This window comes from Ambystoma mexicanum, chromosome 3p, assembly GCF_040938575.1.
Source record: "Ambystoma mexicanum isolate Mex_15411 chromosome 3p, UKY_AmexF1_1, whole genome shotgun sequence".
Classification (NCBI taxonomy): domain Eukaryota; kingdom Metazoa; phylum Chordata; class Amphibia; order Caudata; family Ambystomatidae; genus Ambystoma; species Ambystoma mexicanum.
Window position 1 is genome coordinate 1085077441 of NC_090925.1, and position 25673 is coordinate 1085103113.

Consider the following 25673-nt stretch of genomic DNA (forward strand, 5'->3'; position numbering starts at 1 on the left):
GGTGGGGGGGGGTGGGTTGGGGTGTGTAAGTACACGCAAAGCAATTTATCTCCCTTTGTCTTCTATAGGATAACATTGAGAACAACTCTTTGTATCCTTCCATTACACTGCTTTTTGGTTGTCGAACCCGAGTAATACAATCTGAAAGATAAGAACACATTTTACTTACCTAGTAACTTTGTTGTATCTCTTCTTCTGAATAATCACCAACACAAGTAACTTACCTGCTTCAGATACATTCTGGAGCGAAGCATTATGGCTCCTTTAACTTTTGGTTACAAGGCCCCGTTCTTCTTAGGGATTGGACTGCTGAAGTTGAGGAATATCGATTGTTACGTGTTTCTATTTCTACTGCATCACTTTACCTCCTTAAGTCATTGAATGCATTTTAAGAAACTATGATGACTGTATGTATGTATGTTTATTATTGAGTGTTGTGTGATATTATCACCTGCTTGTTTCATTTGTATTGTGTGTTTAAATCCTAGAATAAATACTGTATTTGTATACATTCCTGTCTAAATAGAATTTTGTCCTTCACTGTGTGGGCTCATTGTGGACCCCTGACCGCACGCATTCTCTCCTGAGAATAGCCTTGACTGCTTGCCACTTTTACCTTGATTGGGTTTTGGTTAACCTCTCAGAGTTTCCTTGTTCACTTATAACTACGGTGGCCTCCTAAAATCTGTCCAATAGGCAGAGATTGTAGAAATCCATTTTACCAGGTAGTTCTTCATCTCCACAATCTGCACCTACAGGGGCTTTTCTTTGCTCATACTATGCTTTGCCGTGTCAGTGGTCTCTTCATGTTGTGGGATCTGTGGCTGCTGCTGTCTGGAAGTTTGAAGTCTCGTCAGTCGTCCTACCGGAACAGCTCTTTAGCCAAACCCAATCCTGATGCCAAGTTCAGCCACTCCACCTATGACCCATTGACGGGACCACTGACAGAAATGTACCCTGCAATTCTGCCGAATCTAGAAAGTCGGAGTAAAGAGGCAAGTTGACTCGCAGGTTTTCACTCCCTCCCTCGCCATAGGGAATGTATAGGCATAAAGTCCACTCCTTAACTTTTGCTTTGCTGTAATGGGACGGGTTGTAGCCAAGTATTCCTGTCCCAGGGTGTAGGGGGGATTGAGAGAGTACCCTAAAGGTGCTTTATTTCTGCAACTTCTACCAACCTATTGGTTTTGCTAAAGCGTGTTGTTATAGGGAGACTTTTAAGACTTCCTTCTCCCCTCTCAGGTACTTAACTGAAACTTTGACTCTGTTTAGGCACTAGGCCTTCTTATCTGGTAGAAAAGGACTGCTGAAGCTAAAGCTGCCTTATATGTTTAAGGAAGAGTATATATTCTTGCCTAGAAACACTTGTGTACAGGCACGTTATAAATGCCACATCATATAATATATTTAAATGCATTGTTCTTTCACTTTGCTGTTTACAGTTTCTCTTGTTTCATTGATTACACTTCTTTGCTATGTAGAAGTGTAAAGTTTCAGTAGACTCCCTTTGAGATAACCAACTGTGCTCATAAGTGTATATAAGTTTGGTTTGGAGTTATATGCTTGTTTGAATTTGACCTGCTTACTGTGTTAAAAGTCTGAATACATTTGTATATATTTGGACTTGTGAGCCTTGATTTGATGACATTGTGTGTGGTTAATTTTATTTATACACCCCCTTCATATCTCTTGAAGTCTGCCTTAATGCTCTGTTTACAGTACTATGATAGTTTGGTTAGACCTAAATGTGAAATGCCATGTTCCTAACTAGTTTGGTCTCTCAGAAGGTTAGTCAGGGTTAGTTTTGAAAAATAAGTTCCACAAGCTGCAAGGCAATTGTCTCCATGTCATAGTTTGGAATGAAGCTTTTCCATTAAAAGTGCATATTTTTCCATCTGCGCAGACCAAATTTTTCTTTTCATTTGAAAATATCCAACTAGAACCATGATTAGAAGTATGTGCTACATTGCCATGTCACTGTCTCGGCTCTATTTGCCTTTCATAAGCACTGGCTTGTTGGGGATATGTCACCATTTGCATGGTGTTCAGTCCACCACTGATAGCTGATAGTTTAGGGACATGGGTGGAACATAGAACATTTTTTGGCTTCTAGTATAGGGTGAGGGAAATAAATGGATCCACTAATGGTTTGGGCTGTTTCTTGTGTACAGTTGTGAGTAACCACATTTTGAAAGACATTTGTCTTTACCTTAAATCACTTTATAACCTTTTCTCCTCAGGCACTAAGAGCGAAATATGGAATCAAGGACGAGATGGTGATGCCTTTTGATCCAGTAAGTGGAGTGCTTTCATCCTCAACATAGAATGGTGTTACATTTATTTAAACAATGTACTCCCAGACGTCCAATGCCTTGTTCAAGTCACACCTTCATATGTTCTAATCCTGACTCTGCTCTGCCAATACTCTTTGGAATGAGTTACCCATACAGTTTGCATTGAAACAGTAGAACAGTAGAGTTTTCTCTCTTTTATGCTACAGGCTTTTTTAGGTTATATTCCAAGGTATTTTATAAACAACATAACTGAACAATGATTTTTGATGTTATCAAGATTGTATTTGTGATGTATATAATTGCCTGCTATCACATGTTTCGAGCCTAAGCTCTTCATCTGGAGATTCTTGCTGTGTTTTTTCGCCATTAATATGTACTTATTTTAAATTCTTGGTCGCATGGAAATTTCCTAATCTATTTGCATATAGGTCTCCTATAATTTCATCCAAATGAAATCCCCTTGCAGTTTTCTTCCACTAGGACTCTTCTGCTTTCAATGATTGTGCTTTTTATAAGGAGCTTTAGATGATGTGATTTACTTTTTTTCATCACCTATGTTCCTGATTGTCACTCTTGCTTAGCCAATTTCTTGATGTTTAGTGTTCACTTCTAATTATATGCTGATGTTGTCCATCAAAGTCTCTTCATGTTAATACTGGTACTGTGTTAATGTGGTCTGTAAACACGCATTTCGTATCTGGACGTTAATATTACATTCTGCATATCAGTCAGTTTAAATAATTAAAGTAGGCTCTTATCCATCAATGTTCTTCCATTTGGTTTTATAGGGGTGTAGTTTGTGTTTGAGCTGTGTGGGGGCTGCTCCTGGTACACATTTGTGTGCCTGAATGTCTGTTGCTGGACAGATGTTGCGACCAGTGGCTATTGTGACAAAACCAAGGAATGTGTCTTCTCTACCTAAGGGGGAGCCAGCCCCTTGGGGACTAGGGAGTTGAGCCTGTGAAGCTTAACATCCTCTATGGAACAGGGCAAATGGCATCCCATTGGGTGTGCTCCCCCTCGGTCCCCCTATTAGAGTGCAGGACATCTCTCAAAAAGGATACAAGTCAATATCCTCCCTTATCACAAGAACCCAACATCGTTGCTGGCTACATGGAAGTTAGCGAGTTAAACTGTGTGATAACGTGAAACTTCCTATGCGAATGGCTGTTATGATGTTATGATTTCTGAACCTCTGGATTCACCATCCTCATAGAGAACGTGAGAACAGTGGATAGTCACATCCCCCCCAGGCTGCCCAGCAAAGTGTGAGATAAAGAGCCAATCAGTATGGGAAGTGAGACCCACAGAGCTGAAGAAGCCCAGAGACGTTTTCCTGTGATGTGTGGCAGGACAGAAGAAGCATAGGGCAAGTTTTGGCGGACTAAGCCACAGCAGTGCCTGTGGAACGCTCGGGTAGCAGCTGGAAGCGCCTGGCCCAAAGAGAACCGAGGAACAAATACTGGCTGAAAAGCAGACACCTGGCATATCGAGAAACCATTGCCTAAGTCTTTCCGGAAGCCAGCAGGAAGAGAGCGCTTACTGTTAGGGAGATTTATCCTTGTTATTCTTCATCCCCTCTCCTAGTGAGACCCCAGCACTTGTTGCTGGACTTCTGGACCTTTTTGCTTATATCCTGAATGAGTGGAGCCTTTTTTACCTCATTCATTCTTATGAACACTGTCTTTTGGAACTCTTTGTTTTACTTGTCCTTTGGAGTCTACTTTCCTCCATATCTCTTTTAAGGCATCTGTATTTTACTTTTGCAGCACACAGCTCCTTATGGTCAGTGTTGGGTTCTCCTTTAAGATTATATCCTTAATTTCTACTGTTCTTAAGGATAGCAAGATACTCTCCTAAAACTTTATATTCTGAGACATTGGCACACACCACCTTATGTGGATTGCCAAGGAGATACTTAGTAATCCCCTTCTCCCTGCTCCTGTGACTTTTTAGTCACATAGACAACCCTCTAGTTATGGCTGGTGGCAGTGGACGTGTTCTACCAACTATTATTATTTACCAGAGACTGTGACAGACACCTGCCCCTTTCTGTAAATTGTGGAGAGAGATTGCAGAGGAGTGTGTGCTGGAACTGTATAAAAGGTGAGGCTTCTGAGGTGAAAGGCAAGTCGACCACTGGAAACTGATGTAACCGACGAAGACCACCAGAAATGCCTGCAGACCCCTTGCAACACCGTGAAGCGACCACTGCTTTCCTGATACCATTTTCTGTGCGACAGAGGAACTCCGAAGAGCACGACACATTTTCTTTGACTGGTGGGAACAACCAGTCCATAGACTAACTTCCATCTGAGCCATCTCGCGAGGTACTTTGCCTCTCCAGAGTTGCAGAACCCCAATACAAGGAGACCTCCGACCCAATCAAAGTGCATCATCTTTGAAAGGCCGAATCCGTCCAAGTCTTTGCTGAGCTCCAGGTGAACCTCCAGAGACACTATCCAACTCTTCCAAGTTCCCTCAGCAGAGTGTTGGACTCCAGGAATTGAAGAGGATTGACCGGGCGAATCATGCCCTTTGTTGGTGCTGAAGAAAAGGTGTCAAAATCGCAGTCTGACCTTGTCCTAGTCCTTTTGCAGGGTCTCCAATGTTGGGTTTATCATCCTGCATCTTTAAAGACTAGAGACCAGAAAGTATCCACAGGAACCTTTGTTTTCTGCTGCTTCACAAGACTTTGAGCCTCTCCGAACTGCCTTTTAGCTAGGGTTGTGTTGGGGACTTTAAAAGCCTTGCTGTGCAGAGAAATTGCCTCTATAACCATAAGCTCTGCCAGTATTTGTCTAATCAATAGTTTTCCTTTCAAAAAGACTATCTTATGTGGTTGTGCTAACTAAATGTGATTACCGTATTTCCTCTGTCTTACGTGAGTGCGGGGTAGAACCGATAATACGGTAGAACTGTCTTTAGTGTCAAACGCTGTAATAATTGTAACCGCAAGCAACTACAAACTAAGCAGTGGGCTTTGAAAAGTATCTGCATGTATTTTTGTGTGTTTTGGTTAATTGTACTAAGTATTTTAAAGCATATCTTGTGTATATATAATACATCTATGTTTAATATACATTTATGTGTAAGTGTTTCTTTGAATTGTATTATTAACTCGGTTCAGTGTACGTACAGCTCACATCTTCCTCTTATGAAAAGCCTGACTGCTCTGCCACACCAAGGTTCCATGAGTAGTACAGACTGATACTAAGGGTTGGGGATCTACACACCATTTGGATAGTTTTATGAAGTCTTACTTTACAGTGAACTTTAGGAAAACTCCCCTAACACTTGCCACGTCTGTCGCTGAACACCGTGGAGAAGTCGAAGTACCAGCACAGCGGTGGTGGAGCTCAATGACTTGTCTGAGGAGCACCACCTGAAAAGAGGTTTGCGGTGGCTCTAGCGGGCCAAAAGGAGGGCAGCGAGACCCAACACCCTAAGGCGGGGTGAGGGAAATGAGACCTGAGGGTGAGTTGAGGGAATCAAGACCCAGAGGCTCGGCAAGGGAATCCAGACCCCAAGGCGGGGTGAGGAATCCAGACCCCAAGGCGGGGTGAGGGAATCCAGACCCCAAGGCGGGGTGAGGGCATCCAGACCCCAAGGCGGGGTGAGGGGAACAAGACCCCAAGGCGGGGTGAGGGGAACAAGACCCCAAGGCGGGGTGAGGGGAACAAGACCCCAAGTTGGGGCGAGAGGAATGAAACCATAAGTTGCGGTAAAGACCAGGAGGTCCCCAGGTGGAGTGTCTTCCAGGAGTTTCCTTGGTGGAGAACACAAGGACAGCACCCAGTGTGGGTATATAAGACAGGAGTCTCCAAGTGGGAAGTAAGATATAAAACTCTGGTAGACCAGAGGAAAGAGAGATCAACCATAGACTGGCAACAGACCAGTGGAGAGAAAGATTGACTAGACATTCAGTGTACTCCATAGGAAACTATGGAGGGAAAGTTGCAAAAGGAATCTTTCCCAATAGCCCTCAAGGTGTGCCTCCTTTAATATGTAATACCCAGCGCGGCTGAACATGTTTAAAAACCTGTGGTCACAAGGTGTGGTACGAGCTATTTGTGCCAACGCTGATGTTATGTCTGGCCTTGAAGACAGAGACCACCGAGGGACCACCACGCCAATGTCGCACAGCGCTCCTTGCTGTCAACGTCTCAGAGATCTGCTCCACAGGACTAAATACCTAAAATGAGGAATCTGTGGGAGGAACATCCATCAGAAAGAACATTATCTGAGGCGAGTCATATTTTCTTTCACTCGTCCGTAACATCTTTTGCTTTAAGGTATAGTGTTCAATAATGTACTGGAAGTTATGGGGCACATTGTTCAACTCTTGGGGATTGGCTTTGTGATTCGAGGTTGCATATTTGTTTTTCTGGCTGCTTAGGATTCATTTTCTCCCTACTCCTTTGTATTGTAATGTGTGGAGTCTACCACCTGGTATAGGTCTTAGTTTTCATTTTATAGGAGTGCGAAGCGTCTGACCTAAGGCGCTTTTACTGTTCTTATAGATACGGTTTGTGAGATGTTATGAAGGATGTGCAGCCATCTAATGTAATGATTAAATGGTCAATCCAACCAAAAAGAAAGCCAACACACTCTGTAGGGGTAGCTATAGCAGAGCAACAAACGATGTTAGTCCACACAGTTAACGAAAGGAAAAACAGAACACTGGTATACTGAAAAATATTCCCTTTTTTAACGTCGCACATATAAACTCTATCAGATTAAAATAAGTTCTTTAGGTAGACCTAGCACATGATGGAATCATTGAATGTATGAACAATAGCAGTGGTCAGTTAAGACCCAATCTACTGCTACTACTAACATGTATGTCCACTATCTAGTTAGCGATGGGCACTGTACATATAATGTAAGAATTGGGAAAGACAAAGGAACCCTGGACGCAGTAAAACTTTGTACTCACTTGAGCATTTTCAGGATACAAGATAGCCACACAAACCATAATCACAGTGTTCTTAGCCCTCTAGCACATAATAACTTGTTCGAAACAAATGGACAGTATACATCAAATACAGATATACCTCCCCAGAGAGCACCACGGGACAAGAATATATGTGGGCTGAAAGCACTAACACATAACACTCCAAGGAAAAATTGATACAGTGATACAATGTAACCAGGTATTTCACATTGCCAGAAGTGGAATTTAAGGATTTAAAACGCATCTTTTAGAAAAAGCACATGGCAAAATTCCAGTCTTTGGCATTAAGCGCCAGTGGCCAAGGGGAACCAGAAGAAATGCTGTAGTCTAGGTAGGTGCCATAAAAGCCACTTCAGGTAAGTTTAAAAAGTTCCACAAAGGAATAACAGGACACATTCATTAAGCAAACACGGGTTGTGGTGAAGTGAAAAGACAGGCAATTTACAGTTCTTCTCCACAGGTGCAGAGAATATTGCAGTCTACCCAAGGAGACACTAGAGCAAACCATGTGGACTAGATTCAGTGCCAGATTTGAGACCAAGCAGCCGCCGGTAAAAGAGATGCAGAGCAGTAGTTTAGCCAGTGTAAGTCCATGGCAAAACATGGTAGGGAGAGACCACCTAGAACCCACAACCATGTGTCAACAGGACCCAATCAGGTACATATATTGGATAACCCACCGGCCTAGGACCCAGAGGTGGGATCTCGCTCTGCTAGTTCCTGAAAACATGGGCCAGGAATGGCTAAATAACCCGCTGAGTTAAGTGTCTTCCTTTGCAGGGTGAAATGCTGGAGCCAGTCACCCAGGTTCTTGAACCTGGGCTATCCACATGGTCCAAATCAGCCGCCTGTCACAGTTTGGGATCCACCTTCCAGAAGTCAAAGTAGCAGGGAAGATGGTCCAGGAGGATGGAATAACCCAGACAAGCATGTTCGGTGTCTTGAAAGAAAGATAGGCAGCCCACCAGCAGAAGACTGTCCAACAAGCAGGATGTGGGGTGACCTAGCACAGCCTAGACATTCAGTTGAGGCATACAAGTAGAGCCCCGCTACCCTTCCAGGTGACGGCAGCTTATAACACCAAGGCACAAGACTGAGATGATAAAAACATTAAGCAGAGGTTAAACAGCCCAGAAACTGGTCCTAGAATGGAAGCCTGGCCCAGCTAAAAAGGAAAACCTGGGATAGGATGAGTACATGCCTGTAAGGACATCCAGCAGCCGATAAACCAAACCTGAGCTAAGCCCAGGACATAGGGTCCAGCCATTATGGCCAAATCTGGTCATAAAAATAGAGCTTCAGAGCAAAAGTGCTTCAGCAGGTAAGTATACAAGCTGCAATTAAGAGAATCCAAATTCAGTTGCATGCAGGAACAGGGTCTCTCCCGAATATCCGATACACAAAGGGACTGGCCTAAGCCGGGCCACCAATCACACAAAGGGGATTTAAACAAAGGTTTTGGTGGCCAGGCAATCAGGTTGGCCTCAAAAACCACCAAACACCCACGACCATCGACATAGGATGTGTAATGGCCATGTAATGGTCATGTCTGAGGCCCGAGACTGGTATAAAGTATCCCAAACCATTGTAGAGCATGCAGGGCTGGGCTCAGAGTGAGCCCATGTGTGCACAACAACCTTTTTAGGCCTGCCTTGTTTTACCTAAACAAAAGAATCCCCAAGAAACAAATCGGCAGAGAGCAGGTCTTAAAAAAATGCATACGTGCCGAACGGCTACCAAAAAGTTACATTGGGTTACTACTGCAGTAAATCTAAAATTAAATCACAACTGCCACCAACCTACTCCCTAATATCAAGGTAGGATGACAAAAGCACCATATGGAAAGAATGGGGTGCTTAAACCCATATTGATACCATGGGGCCGTATACTAGAAGGTTTGCAGTGACAGGGGGCCTTCAGTAGACTATCCACTGACCACAACCAGAAGTCAAAAATCTTGGAGCAAAAGGGATAGGGGTCCTATAAAATGAGACTGTTACACATTGTGGGAGGTGGTCTCTGTGGGCTCGCAACCGGTTGTGTGGTACTCTTCACTACGCGACTCCCGAGAATCCTTCTCAAGATGACTTCCGAGCTGAAGGTAGTGGTCTAGTCTTTTCACGTCTCTCCGAGACGCTCTGGCCTGCTCACGTGATCCTTTATCAAACACGGAAGCTGACAACTCCTCGCGTCGCTTCTGTTTCAACAGACGCTCCGTGAGTTCGCTTCTAGGGATTTCAATATCTCTGCCTCTCCTAACTGACTTCTCCGACTAACCCTGTAACATTTTTGTCTCTCAAGCTCTCGTCTCCCGACTCCCCCTTCCATTCCGGTCTTCCCTTCTCTCGGGATCTCTCGCCGAGCCCAGATATCCATCGGCGTCACAATTACGCCAACCCTGATTTCATCTCTGCTGAGATACCCGATAGCCGTAAGTGCTATCCTTTCCGTCTCTCCCGATTCTGATTCTGACCCTATTATTATTTCTTGTAGAGCTCTCGTCTCCCAATCTCTTCTCCCTCGAGGCCCTAGATCAATCATCCTATCCTTCACTCCTGCCTCTGCTGGTGAGACACCTTTACTGTGTCGTTTAATTACCACTCCCCATTCCCTTCTTTACGAAACTACTCTGACCATTTTCCTTTGTTCATCCAGATGAAGCCTTCCTGCCTGCCTTCCACTGCCACTCATAGAAGACATTCATCAGCCATCCGGATCCACGACACTTCCAGATTCTACCAGGGTTTTCTTCCCCATCAAGGGTTTCCCTGGCGACCCTGTTCTTTCCCCTGGTTACTCCTATTCCGGGTCGGAGAGGACAGGGCTGTCCTAGGGTAGCTTTCACTGCTGCACTTGGTTGTTCTCTGGCGGTCTACTCGATCTGTCAAGGTGAGATTATTCACACTTTGTTAATTATTGCGGGAAGCGGTATCGAAATTACAGTCGAATTAACAGTAAGCGACGCCCAAAAATATATATTGACAGACGAAGACCATTATGGAACAACAAATGCAGCAATTAATGGCCGCTATGCAGGACATGTCTTTAGAGGTACAGTCACTTAAGCAGGACAATGTACAATTACGACAACAAGTTGCTAGAGCATTTTCTGATACTCCCCCGTCCACATTACACCCGATAATGTATGATGGCGACCCTTACAAGCTCAAAGAATTTCTTGATAGCTGTACGGTCCAGTTTACACTTAAACCTTGTTTTTTCCCAACGGACAAAGATAAGGTGGGGTTTGTGATTTCTCACTTATCTGGACCCGCATTGACATGGGCCACGCCCTTGGTTACCTCAAACAATGTAATCCTTGATTCTTATTCTGCTTTCACTAATAGTCTAAAATCCATGTTTGGTAGGAAAGAAATCACAGTATCCTCTCAGGAAAGACTCCTTGACCTAAAACAGAGCGGAAAGGACCTATTAGGGTATATCACCCAATTTAAGCAGTTATCTTCCGAATTAGGATGGCCGGATGAGGGTCCTCTTACTCTTTTTCGTAGGGGATTAACAGGTGAATTGAAAGATGAGATTTCTAAGGTTTCCTCGCCCAGCCAACCTAGCAGACATGATAACTCTAACCATGCAAATTGAGTACCGTTTACAAGAACGATCCTATGAACGTAAAAAGAGCAAGGGTACCCGATCCTTTAGTGAATATTATCCGACAGGAAATAAACCACATGTCCAAAATGAAGAGCCCATGCAGATCGGAGCTGTGAGGGGACCACTATCCGCTTCTGAAAGAGAAAGAAGAAAGACTTGTGGACTGTGCATGCATTGTGGTTCCTCTCTACACGTCTTGAAGGATTGTCACTTGGTTCCTCCACGACGTACCCCAAATCCTAAATCGGGAAACTCCAAAGCCCTACCTCAAGGGGAAGAACGGTAGTGGCTCCAAATCCTATTTCCCCATATCGAATGGGAATGTCGCTTGACACAGCGTCTTGCCAAACCATGGTGGTGGTATCTCTATCCATGATTCTTTCAGGATGAGTTTTAACGGGCATACCAGCCTTGATTGACTGTGGAGCCGCAGGCAATTTTCTGGACAATGATTGGGCCACGAAACACGAGATACAACTTGTTTCCAAATCCATCATTACTCCCATCCAAGGAGTGGATGGGAGCCCATTGAGCTCCGGCCCGATCAAGGAACAGACCGAACCGATTACTTGTATGGTTGCCAACCATAAAGAGACTTTGGTTTTTGACCTTATTACAGCCGCTCACTTCCCTGTTATCTTAGGTCTCCCATGGTTACGACTCCATAACCCTTATATTAATTGGTCAGCTGGTACTCTATTCCTAGGGTCTGAGTTCTGTGTAAATCGTTGTTTGTCCCAGGAGTCTGTGGGTTGTGGGTGTTCATATACCTACTGAAGTGTCAAATCTTCCAACAGGACCCACCATAAACCAACTGGAGATCATCCCTCGGTGTCATCGAAAGTTTCAGTCAGTTTTTGAGAATCCCATATTTCCCACTTTACCTCCTCATAGGAGGGACGATTGTCATATTAATCTTCTTCCAGAACAAACCATCCCCTTTGGCAGAATGTATGTTTTGTCCCAAAAAGAAAAGGCAGTTCTAAAGAACTATCTCCAGGCCAATTTACGTTATGGTCTAATCTCCGAGTCAGTCTCCCCAGCGGGCGCTTCTCTTTTTTTCCTTCCTAAAAAGGATTCTGATGAACTCCGTCCCTGTATCGACTATCGAGGTCTCAACAAGATTACTACTCCCGATAAGTACCCCATGCCTTTAATATCTGACATCATAGAGGCAGTCCGGGGGGCTTCTGTTTACACGAAACTCGATCTCAGAGGAGCTTATCACCTCATCAGAATAGCTCCTGGGGACGAATGGAAAACAGCTTTTCGCACCCCGTTCGGACACTTTGAATATCATGTGATGCCATTTGGTCTAGTGAATGCACCAGCAGTGTTTCAGCGATTCATGGATCACTTGTTCGCTGACATCTTGTTCCATTTCGTAATCATATACTTGGACGATATTCTTGTTTATTCCTCCAACCCGAAAGATCATATCAATCATGTTAACATAGTTCTCGTCGACTCCAATCAAACCATCTCTACTGCAAAGCCTCAAAGTGTGTATTCCATCAGGAGCAAGTTACATACCTAGGTTTCGTGTTATCTAGCCAGGGCATATCTATGGATCCAAAGAAGGTGTCCGCAGTCTTAGATTGGCCCACTCCCTCCTGTGTTAAAGACATTCAGCGATTTTTAGGCTTTGCTAATTTCTACAGGAAATGTATCCCCTGTTTTTCTGAAATCATTCTGCCCATTACACACTTACTAAAGAAGAACGTCACATTCTTCTGGAACGAAGCAGCCCAAAGTGCCTTTCAAACTCTGAAAGAAATTTTCACTTCTGCCTCTATTTTGATCACCCCTGATCAGACCAAGCCATTTATCGTGGAGACTGATGCCTCTTAAAACGCATTGGGAGCTGTGCTGTTACAACTCTCTGATCAGGGTGAAGAAAGACCAGTCGCGTATTTGTCTAGGACATTCAACGCAGCAGAACTGAATTATTCAGTCCTTGAGAAGGAACTTTTAGCAATTAAGCGGGCTTTCGAAGAGGGGAGACATCTGCTGTTGGGATCTTCTTTTCCTGTCACGGTTCGAACCGATCACCAAAATCTCAGAGTACTCCAGAATGCCCAGACCACCAACAGTAGACAAGCTCGCTGGGCCTATTTCTTTCTCCCCTTTCGGATCGAATTCACCTTTCTTCCTGGAAAACATAACTTAAGGGCCGACGCTCTTTCTCGAAAAGATTCTCCAACTTCTAATTTCTGTACTGAAAAGATGTTCCCCACAGCACGATTTATCGCAGTCCTAACTGATTTTCTTCAAGAAGTACTGACAGCCACTAATCAGAACAAACTCCTATGTGAAGAAATTGCCGCTAACCATCAGTTCACGGAAGAGAGGGGCCATTATTTTCGAGGAGCTCAAGTTCTGATTCCCACTCCTTCCTTACAACAAGAAGTTCTACAAATGTGTCACGACTCCCGAGCAGCTGGCCATCGAGGATACGCCTCAACCTTGGAGCTCGTTCAACGACATTTTTGGTGGCCAGAAGTAAAAGCAGACGTCCGTGATTATGTTGCAGCCTGCACTATTTGCTCTCAGACTAAGTCTCCTCGGATGTCTCCTCTGGGCTTACTTTGAAGGATGCCTATTCCTGACCGACCTTGGCAGATAATCTCCACCGATTTTGTTTCAGACCTACCTTCTTCTGAGAATAAAACCACTATCATGGTCACCATCGATTACTTTACCAAACTGGCGCCTTTCACCCCATTAGTGAAACTTCCTGGAGCAGCGGCTATGGCAAAGATCTTTCTTTCCGAAATCTTTTCTCGACATGGACTCCCAGATACCATTGTATCAGATCGAGGCCCCCAACATACCTCTCTTTTCTGGCAGAAGGTATGTCACATTCTGGAAATCAAGAGAGCCTTAAGTTCCGGATACCACCCCCAGACTAACGGGCAGACGGAACGCTTAAACCAAACTTTGGAAGGATATTTGAGATGTTTCATCTCAGCAGCCCAGGACAATTGGGTCGAATTGCTCCCATTTGCGGAGTTCGCCTACAATAACGCCAAGCATTCTGCACTTCACACCAGTCTTTTTCATTGTTCTTATGGTTATCATCCTTCATTTGTACCTACCGTTTCTATTCCTGCTTCCTGTTGCCCTGGGGTTGACAGTCTTATCTCGGATATACAAGAGGGTCAGAAGCTAGCCAGACTATCACTTCAAGAGGCTCAAGATCGGGCTAAGAGGAACGCAGACAAGCATCGTCGGGCAGCCCCTAAGATTCTCCCGGGAGATTCAGTTTGGCTGGCATCCCGATTCCTTCCCCGGCATCTTGTCCCTTCTAAATTATCTCCCAGGTATTTTGGACCCGTTAAAGTCTTATGCTGGGTTGGGTCTGCTGCAGTCAGACTCGCCCTACCGACTTCCTGGTCTGGGATTCATCCAGTGTTCCACTTATCTCAAATCAAGTTGGTTGTTCCGGACCGTTTTCAGAGATCGGGAACCCCTCCTTCGCCTCCGGTCTTCACTGCTACTGGATCTGAATATGAAGTGGCCAATATTTGTGACTCTCGCTACAGGAGGGGTAAACTGCAGTTTTTGGTAGATTGGAAAGGCTACTCACCTGCTGAACGATCCTGGGAACCAGCTTCTGGAGTTCATGCTCCTAAATTGATTTAACGGTTCTTTCTTTTTCACCCAGGTAAACCGGGTTCTCCCCCCAGGAGGAGGGGGTATACTGTTACACATTGTGGGAGGTGGTCTCTGTGGGCTCGCAACCGGTTGTGTGGTACTCTTCACTACGCGACTCCCGAGAATCCTTCTCAAGATGACTTCCGTGCTGAAGGTAGTGGTCTAGTCTTTTCACGTCTCTCCGAGACTCACGTGATCCTTTATCAAACACGGAAGCCGACAACTCCTCGCGTCACTTCTGTTTCAACAGACGCTCTGTGAGTTTGCTTCTAGGGATTTCAATATCTCTCCCTCTCCTAACTGACTTCTCCGACTAACCCTGTAACCTTTTTGTCTCTCAAGCTCTCATCTCTAGACTCCCACTTCCATTCCGGTCTTCCCTTCTCTCGGGATCTCTCGCCGAGCCCAGATATCCATCGGCGTCACAATTACGCCAACCCTGATTTCATCTCTGCTGAGATACCCGATAGCCGTAAGTGCCATTATATCAGAATTCTTTTCCGTCTCTCCCGATTCTGATTCTGACCCTATTATTATTTCTTGTAGAGCTCTCGTCTCCCAATCTCTTCTCCCTCGAGGCCCTAGATCAATCATCCTATCCCTCACTCCTGCCTCTGCTGGTGAGACACCTTTACTGTGTCGTTTAATTACCACTCCCTATTCCCTTCTTTACGAAACTACTCTGACCATTTTCCTTTGTTCATCCAGACAAAGCCTTCCTGCCTGCCTTCCACTGCCACTCATAGAAGACATTCATCAGCCATCCGGATCCACGACACTTCCAGATTCTACCAGGGTTTTCTTCCCCATCGAGGGTTTCCCTGGCGACCCTGTTCTTTCCCCTGGTTACTCCTATTCCAGGTTGGAGAGGACAGGGCTGTCCTAGGGTAGCTTTCACTGCTGCACTTGGTTGTTCTCTGGCGGTCTACTCGATCTGTCAAGGTGAGATTATTCACACTTTGTTAATTATTGCGGGAAGCGGTATCGAAATTACAGTCGAATTATCAGAGACTGCATAACCTGAAAAAATGAAATTCTGCCCTATCACTTGCACTGTTTTACTGTTTTTTTGTTGTTGTGCCTAATTATAATACTTGTTTGAGCTGATAATGGCTTTGTGTAATTCTATAATAGTGTATGTTTTTCGGTTATACCTGTGTAGTGTAGGCTCTTGTGTTATTTGCCTTCTTTTCTCCTTTGAGTGAAACCCGAGTGCTGTGCCATAGCTACCTGTTAAGCTCCAGCCCAGGCCTAGACACACTCACACTCTTCCAACTCTTAAAGATAACATTTGACCTATACCTGGTGGTAAACTCAGTACCTATAAAGCTAATGGGTGTGTTGAAAGGGGATATGCTAGACAATCCTAATCTGGACCCACGAATGGCACACATGGATTTGTCACATATTCCCCACAACGTACCGCCAACATTGTTTAGATGGATTTCCAGCCCTCATGGTAAAGTTCCAAGTGGCAACCCCAGTTAGTAAACATGGTAAGTAACAAACTCTCTTAAGGTAATGTAAACATATCTTTAATGCAGACTTCATTAGAAGTGGGAGTGGTGTAATAGTACAGTGAAACCTCACACAAAGCAATCCAATAAATAGCCAACACAGAAGTATGAAATGATACTATTGTATTACACATTTTTAACTAGAAGCAGGTAAAGTAGACATACATCAGATATCACTACAACTTACTTATGTACCCTTGCATATGTACACAGTGATCTCAAAGTGAGATCACTTGCACTTTACAACTGAAAACAGTGAAAGCAGTTGAAGTCAATGAAACCACTAAAACAGTGCATTTAAATCAGTCATCATATACCCTCCCTTATAATTATATGTCCTCTAACTTCAGCGGTCCTTCCCTACCAGGTTAAGTAGGCCTAGTGCCTCAAAAGAGCCAGCGTGCTACATAAGTACCTAAGAATTGAGCAAAAAGTATTTAAAGTAGGTTAGGGTAGTTTACCTAAAGTCCACTTGAGTTAAGAGTTCATAAAACTATCCCTTGGCATACTGCTACTCAAGGAACCTTGGTAGAGTGGCAGATCAGTCAGGCTTATCACAGGAGGAAGATGTGAGCTATTGGTAAGTACGCTAAACCCAGTAAATACAATAGTCAAAAGAAACACTTACACATAAAATGTTATATTAAAATATACATGTATTAAATTTCCTCAGGAAGGTAGATAAATACTAAGTACACTAAACCAATACACGTAGGAATTATTAATAATACTTTTCAAAGGCCATTGCTCAATGGTAGTTGCTTGCTGTACAATTGTTACAGAGTTTGACACTAATGACAGTTCTTCCGGATTATCAGTACTACTGTGCACTTGCGTTATGACAAAGATATACAGTAATTGTATTTAGTTAGCCAAACCACATAAGATTAAGTGTTTTAGGAAGGAAAAAGGTTGGTTAATCACAGAGCAGCAGAGCTCGACACTTTTCTGACAAACTAACTCTTTAAAAGTCCATTCCCTAAATATACAAAAAAGTCATTGTAGTAGTGGGTCAGCAAAGGTTCCTCAGGATACCTTTAGTCTCTAGGAAAAGATACTTGGCAGTTCAACACAACGAGGAAGACCCTGCAAAAGGACTTCCTAAATGGACACAAGCTGGCAGCTTGGGTCAGCGGTAGAGTGGACACTGTAGACACCTCTTCGTGCACTCCATTCACTCTGGAGCGACTTCTGGGTTCAGGATAAGTTATACCTTTCACCCCACAGTAACTTAGGTTAGATGAAATGCTTGTAGCTGCAGTCTCCTCTGTGCAGCAGCGACGGCCCCAATCTCCTGATTCCTCGGGTCTGGTAATGAAAGGAAGGACTCTGGGATGCTTAAGCAGTAGTCTCGGTAGAGCACTCTTGGTACAGATTTCTTCAGTCTCCCTGGTCAGTCAGCAGTTTTTGCTTCTTTTTCTCAGCACCATCAAAGGATGGTATTGGCCCGGTCGATCTTTGATTCTGCAGTCCAGCCCTCTGTGCTGGGACTCAGATGAGTCATATCGTGTCTCTGGAGGTTTACCTGGAACTCAGCAAAGATTTGGACGGCTTCAGCCTCTTAAAGATGTTGCACTTTTGGTCAGAGGTCTCCTGATATTCGTGGTTTGCATCTCTGGAAAGGCACAGTACATCGGGAGATGGCTTAAATCGCAGTTAGTCTCTGGGCTGGTTGGTCCCACAACCAAAGAGTAGGAGCCGTCCTCTTCAGAGCTCCTCCGTCGTGTAGAAAACGGGGTCAGGACAGCAGTGGTTTCTTCAGGGTCTGTAGTCTGTAGGTGTCTCTGGTCGTCTTCTGCTTTGGTTCTACTGTTCCAGTGGTCGACTTGCCTCTCACCTCAAGAACCTCACCTTTTATTCAGTTTCACCACACACGCCTCTGCAAACTTTCTCAGCATTTTACAGAAATGGGCGGGTGGCTGTCCAATTACGACAGCCACCCACCCCCCTCAGTGGGAACTGGTTCCATTTAGGCAGACAAAGGACAGGGGAGTGAATAACTCTTACCCCACTTCCTGCCTGCCCAGTCACACTGGAGTCTAGGCGGCGACACCCAAGGGTTCCCTCAAAGGCAAAACACACACACAGACCTCCCCTCCCAGAATGGTAGGAGAAGGGCTAACAAAGAACAACCACGATAGAAATGGCGAAAAAAGAAAGAAGCCACCGTGTTGTTAAGATGGATTTCTGAACTCTGACCTGGTCAGGTCAGAGGTTCAGAAGGCCAGCCTAGTTTCTTGGAATAGGGTAACCTCTGGACAAGCCAGACCAATCAAGGTAGCTATGGCAGGCGGTCAAGACTAAGTCTCAGGAGTGGTGAGGGTGACTGAAAGACCTCAATGAGCACACAGAGCAAGGACACTTACAAATTACTCCAGACAGGTGTTCTATCAAAAATATAGACACATTTATTACAAGGCCTTTGTAACATAGACCATAGAAAAAGAATCACAGTAACACTAAGTAAACCAACACATCACAATCAATACAAATATATACAAGACCATTCGGGTCTAAAGGGTTAAATGCATGAAATATGTTGACAACCTAGAGGGGAATGAAACAGATAATCTAGGCCCAGTTCGATATCAATAATACACCTAACTAAGAGGCAGTCCAAGACCTAAGAAGAGAGGAGCCTTGTGCTCAATAGTACATGCAATGCCAGTGCACGCGGTTGTGCCAGTGGGCAGAATAGGGTCTCTTCAAGGGTCTCGAGCAGCTCGGGACGGTGGATGAGACGATGCAGAACAAGTTCCCACTATTCAAGAAGGACTTCCACTTGAATGCAGAGGCAGTTCAAGAGTTTGGTATGGAGTCGCTATTTCGCAATAGCAATGGCAAGGAGACGGACCCCCAGGTGCCACTTGTGCGTAAAAATGGGCCCTTGCGCTAGGGGCCACCGGTTGGGGTATGGAGTACTCACAGGTCCCCCACACAAGCGGACCCAAACTTTGCCGTTCAGTCCACTTAGCTTGCAGGTTCCAAAGGACGTCTCGGCTCCTTTCAGTTCCTGAGATACAGCGATGATTCCCAAACGGGACAGTGGCGATTTCTCCGCTCCAGGTGGATGAATCGACCCAGTTTCACTGCAGCAGGCTTCAGGGGCAAGAGGGTCATAAATGCAGCAGCCTTGCAAAGGACTGTGCAGCGGCAGGGCAACAGGGTAACCGCCTTTACTCCGGTCCTGGCGCACTCGTCTCACTTCAGACCTGGGAACGCCAAGTGTACGAAATTCGGTGTGAGGGTGCCGGGGACACAGAGCTAGCAGTATACCAAGTTTTGAAGGCCTCCTTGAAACGGCGGCGGTGACAGAGAAATCTTACTTGCAGGGTTTGATGAAGGTGCAGAGAATAGTTGGTCCCACTATTCCAATGAATCGAAGCATTTTTGCAGACCTTCTAGGACGACCAGATGCAGAGGGGTCCCACTGGACAACAGCAGGCTCAGGGTGCCAAAACTTCCAGCGGTTCCTCGACTCTGCTTCGGGTTGCAGGATACTTGGATCCTATCCTTTGTTCAGTGAGAACTCAGGAGATCGACATGGTAAGGGTGTTTCCAGCCTCCTCTTATCCAAAGTTCCCTTCGTGCCAAAACGGAGAGGACCCAATGGGGGATCTGCTCACAAACACACACTCCATACGTTGACCAATCACGGACCACGGTGGTCCCAGGCATTCATTGCACTCCAGACTCTCTGGCACCCAGGATGTGTATTGGAACCAGACGTTCCAGCCCACATCCTGAAGGCACACACACAAGGCATGCAGAAGGCCGCAAATACATTGGGATTCGCGGGAACGTGCATGACCAAACAAGGATTGACCCGGGTCGACTCGACCTAGGGAAGGTGAAGGGGCAAGATGGCCAAAGTACAGGACAAAGAACCTTGTGGCATGGCCATTTTGGAGCCAGGCCACCTATTCATGCCAAATGCAGTTAACACGGTTAACATGGCAGGAAAGGGTTAAAAATAATGCGAAAAGATGGCTGCCACCAGTCCTGTCCAGGACACATCTGCACAGTTCATAAAAAGTCCAGCGAGTGTGTCTAGGGCCTTTGGAAATGAATATAGGCCCAAGTGTGCTGTATGTTAAGATACATTGCACACTTGTTACATGTTGCACAAAAGTTGCAACACGAGGAAAGGACTAAGGGAAAAAAAGTCTCCCAGTACTGACTCTTAAGGGCATGTCAGTTTCCCCATAAAAAGTGAGCGAAAGCCCAGAGGAGTGCAGATGAAGGCTGTGCTTCTCTGGCAAAGTCAGTCAATGGTGTCTAAACAGCAGCAAAACAGTTTGAGGGTTGACACATGGAGGGAAAATTACATACAATTATGAAATCTTGCCTAACACATGTTGCAACATAAGTGACCCTATTGTGCACAGCCGAAACTGTGTGGCAAGAAAATAGCACAATAGTTGGTAGAACACTTAAGCTGCCATCAGCAATAACGATAGGATTGTTTCTGTGACTATAGCATCAGAGGAGTAGAGAGAAGGGGGATACTGGGTGTCCCCTTAGCACTCTACATAAGGTGGTGTGTGATAATCTCTCATTGTATAAAGATACAAAGTATTCGTCTATACTTAGTTAGTAAGGATAAAGAAGGAATTTGGAAGGAGTACCCAAAGGATTCCCAGCAATACTGTCCATAAGGAGCTGTGTGCTGCAGAAGTTAAACACAGATGCCTTTTTAAAGAGATATGGAGGAAAGTAGACTCCATAGTAAAGGTAAAACACAGAGAACAGAGTTTCAAAAGTCAGAGCAAATAAGAATGAATGAGGGGAAAAAGGCTCCCCTCCTTCAGCATAGGGAGAAAAAGGTCTAGATGTCCAGCAAAAAGGGCTGGGGGTCTCGCTAGGAGAGGGGAAGAAGCATGAAACAGATGGAGTGGACGGAACAGATGGAGTGGACGGAACAGATGGAGTGGACGGAACAGATGATGTTGATGGAACAGATTGTGTCGATAGAGTGGATGGAACAGATAGAGCAGAAGGAACCAATAGAGCGGATGGGGGGGGGGGGGGTGGAACAGATGGAGTTGATGGAACAGATGGAGTTGATGGAACAGATGGAGTTGATGGAACGGACGGAGTGTATGGAACGGATGGTGCGGATGGAACTGATTAAGTGGATGGAACTGACGGAATGGGTGGAACACACAGAGCTGATCGAATGAATAGGAAGGATGAAACGGATGGTACACGTTAAACGGATGGGACGGATGAAATGGATCTACGAAATGGATGGAGTAAGCTATGTGGATGATGGGTTGAGTGGATGCAATGATGGAAGGATTAATAGATTAAATGGATAAAACAGACGAAATGGATGAACAGACGAAGTAGAACGAACGGACAGAGTAAATAAAACGGGTAGAATAGATGGTACAGATGGAGTGCTCGATCTTAAACGCCTTACTGATAACCAGATGGATGCAACAGACGAAATGGGTGAACCGACGAAGTGGAATGAACCGACGGAGTAAAAAAAAACGGAAAGGATAGATCGTACAGATGGAGTGCTCGATCTCAAGCGCCTAACTGATAACCACCATATTACACTACCACCCTTACTCTCTCCTGTACACAAACACTCAACTAGAACAGCAATACTATGACACATTCAGTATAGCTGTTCTCATACTAACACCCGCCACATACTCCTCATCATCCTAATTAAACACAGCAAGCTGAGCACACACCGCTAGCTTAGGCGTTTCCTCAGGCCTAACACAGCCACAAATCAGTCTGGGTGTCATCCCTCCAGAAGGAACACACATACCTGACCTCCCAACCACTACACCTACTGCTAAGAAGCAGCTATCGTGCAACTGCCTCACCGGCTGCACACATATCCGTTGCACACACGCACCTTATGACTCTTTCTCTCTCTATTGGCTTGAACTACGGTTCCCAAGGGCGTTCAACCTACCAGCGCTTTGAGATCATACCAATGATACATAAGGCGCTATATAAATGGCAAGTAACATAACATAAAAATGATACAGTTCCCTAACAAAGTCCTCATAGAACATGTTTTGGCAAAGTCAATAGGTGGGATACAATTGAAGATTAAAGATCCTTTTATCGGGGTCCACCGTTATGTCTGTCTCACCTATTTCTGTAGTGGTCTCTGGGGTCCTCCGCCCTTTGCTCTTTTTGGTTGCGAAGGAGCTCTCTTTGAAGAGGTAAGGACGATCCCCTTCTGTAGCCGCAGTGCCTGCCTAGATGTAAAGGCAGAGCACACGGTCAACAGAAAGATGAATCCTTAACTTGAGGGAAAAGGCAAAGCTCCAAAAACCTCAAGGAATCGATAGTCCTGGTATCGAGGTAGCGCTCCAGTAGGAGAATCTGAATAGTGTCCTTCAACTGGTAGTAGACAGATTAGCTCCAAGGATTCTTTAAGGTTGAGCGTAATGAGCAGGAATTAACAAACCTAGCACTCCAGAACGGAGCGAGTATCCCACAGAACAGAAAGAGCAAAAGTGGATAAAAAAGGAGGTACTCCATAAGAAACAAAAAACAGAAACAAGGAGCGGAGAAGAGGAAATGTTATAGACTGTGGTGTGAATGCAAAAGGTAGACAGGCGTGCAGGAATAATAAAGGCAGGGAGGCAAAAGGCAGCAGTGTTGCAGCAGTAAGCGGAGCAATGGATGAGTAAAAATGGCAGGGTGTCACAGGAAGACAAAGGAAGGAATCAAAAAAGGAACGGAACACGGGGCACAGCCAGAATTCACTACCGTTGGAGCTCCGCAGCTTGTAAGGAAGGCATGCTTTCAACAGTAAGACACATAAGTGACCACAGTTCAAGGGTGTTTATTGAATTTCAATTGGGTTTGAAAAACACCGATCTAATCCTAAATCTAAAGATCGGAGCAAGCTAAGACTATCTAATAATAATGCAGTCCTAGTGGTTTCTTGCCAAAATAAAAGGGCCTATACTAATAAACTTATTGTCAATCCTTACCTCTAAATACAAATAGTGTGGGAAACAATGTTATGCAGAAGAAAACTGTTCAAGAAATGTTATCAGGCTATTCATGCCGCTGGCTTCCCTTTCCCACGTTTGCAGCATGAGACAATGCGGCACACTCAAGGTTAGCACAGTCTCTGGTTTCTCTAGCACGAGGGTGCAGTTACGAACCTCCACATCATGGCCTTCTGTGCTAAAGTCTCTTTGCTATTCAAAGTCTCTTCTTTCATAGGGCCTGATGCAACAAAAAAGTTCCTGTATTTCACATATACACAATTTTCTTAGGTGATTTACTATTCACCTCAGATTCCCCTGCGCCAGGCTCAGATCCACTTTAACACAAAATCTTTAATCAGTCTCCCTCTGGCGGGCTCGGATCGACATTATCTACTTTGTTATAAACTTTCTTTTCTGTATCAACGTCGAAGACTTTCGATTGTGCGCAGGATTTTGCATGACGCGTCGTTGGGCCACTTTGATTCACAATCCTTTGCCACTCTTTCACTTTTGTCAACTTTCAGCTGGATACATTACAGAGCGCACACACATGGTGCCGGATCACTCTGCCAAAGGTATTGTATCTTGGTTTCAAAGTTCAATCACTCATCTGCAGTTAAACTTTACTTGTGTTGGTTATCACACGCGTTTCATACAATGCTCATCCGACGCTCGCCATACAGTGTTGCCGCTTGCAACCATGGCTTCAACACAGACCGGTCTTGTATCGGTCTCCCTAACTCAACGGCTGTGTTGACTTCACTGACGCTGCTTTGTTGTCAGAGCCAAGGACCGTACCACTGCAGCCGGCGATTCTCCCCGCCTTGATTATCGATGCGGAAGGGCCCCGGGTACCACCGACACACGATGCAGGATTCCTCAGCCTGATTTCCTGGTCTTACGCTTTCTATTCTTGAGGCTTCATGAAAGTAACAGTTCTCCAGCATGGGGTCTGGCATGGATTCACATGCTCATGAATATTCCCCGTCGTCAGGCCGGGAATCCTCGCTATAGAAAAAATCAGTATCAGTTTAGTTTCTGATCTGTCTTTCTTAGTAGTAACCAATCACTGGTCTCTGGGTCATACTGCCCCCAGCCAATAACTGCCCTCTCCCTAAGCCCCGCCTCTGGCAGCCATCCTCAGATTTATACCGCACGTTCAATTGTTACGAGTCCTCGTGCTGTAGCTCTCGAGCTTTTGCTGCGTTTTCGCGCTTTTTCAGGAGATTTTTCTCATTTTTTGGTTAAATTGAGCCTCAAGCTCCACCGTTTCTTCATCCGATCAACGGGTACCCGTTTCGGAGTTTTCTACGCCCCTCAAGGGTGAAGATTTCATCGAGTTATGCTTTTGGAGGGTTCCAGAAGTTCCGATGCCTACCCCGGACATGGCCCAGGAGAAAGGAAGCTCGACACCCGGGAAGCTGTTCAAGACCTGCCCTGGATGCCAGTTTCAGAATGTGTTCAAGGAGGACGAGCATTCGTTATGCCTCTACTGTCTCCATGAGGACAAGACGCACATGGAGAAGGACTGTGCGTTTTGTGGGAACATGTCGGAGCGGACCATGAAGGATCGCCACCTCTGTCTCGCCAACTGGCTGGAAGGGAAGAGCCCATCAGGCGAGAAGAAGAAAAAGAAGTCAGAGCAGTCTTCTAAGTCCTGTGAGGGCGCCCCGGCGACGGGGGCCCAACAAAAGGCCAAGCAGCGCGAGTCCGCGGGCACCGAACGGTCGGGCTCCTTGGCTGCCAGGCAGGGCGCATCCTCCCCGGCGCCATCAACCCCGAGCCAACGCTCTGGCTCGGGTAAGAGGAAGTCCGAGAACCCAGCAAAGCTTCTGGAGAGGGCCCGGGCGATGTCGGAAGATTCCGGCAGAGGAGGAGCGAGGCTCGGACCCCCCCCCCCCCCCAAGGTGAAGGCCCCAGGCATACAGACGGTGACGATGGCCTTAATTCACCCTGCTAAGACATCGATCGAGGATGTCGCAACGGCCCTGGCTCAGCCTGTGGAGGCTACGCCAGTGGAGGCGACCTCAGGATCCAGAGTCTCCCTGCCACCGCAAAGGGAGTCATCTTTCAGGCCCATCGAGAAGACCCCCACGAAATCCCCGTTGGAAAAGGAGGGGGAGGGGCAGGTGGCCATCGTGGATACGGAAACCCTCTGAAGAAGAGCTCATCGAAGTCGTGTAGGAGGCCCAGCCCATCGGGAGGGATCCTGACGAGACGACGAGAGCGACGGTGCCGCCAACGAGGATCCTCAAGAGCCCTCGCGCCCGTCGTTTCCCAAAGGTGACGATGGCGTTAATTTACCCTGCTAAGACCTCGATCGAGGATGTCGCAACGGCCCTGGCTCAGCCTGTGGAGGCTACGCCAGTGGAGGCGACCTCAGGATCCAGAGTCTCCCTTCCACCGCGGAGGGAGTCGTCTTTCAGGCCCATCGAGAAGACCCCCACGAAATCCCCGTTGGAAAAGGAGGGGGAGGGGCAGGTGGCCATCGTGGATACGGACACGCCCTCTGAAGAAGAGTTCATTGAAGTCGTGGAGGAGGCTCAGCCCATCGGGAGGGATCCCGACGAGGGCGACAACGAGAGCGACGGTGGCGCCGACGAGGTTCCTCAAGAGCCCTCGCGCCCATCGTTCCCGGTGCCGCAGGACACTTCGG

The 25673-nt window shown here is 45.8% G+C and overlaps 1 protein-coding gene across 1 annotated transcript in view; it reads left to right on the plus strand.

Annotated features, from left to right (window-relative positions):
• LARS1 (leucyl-tRNA synthetase 1) overlaps positions 1-25673 on the plus strand; it is an 860995-nt gene that overhangs the window by 323373 nt on the left and 511949 nt on the right. The window contains exon 13 of the mRNA XM_069652446.1: positions 2241-2294. Within this exon, the coding sequence (XP_069508547.1) occupies positions 2241-2294 (54 nt within the window). The remainder of the gene's footprint in view (positions 1-2240; positions 2295-25673) is intronic.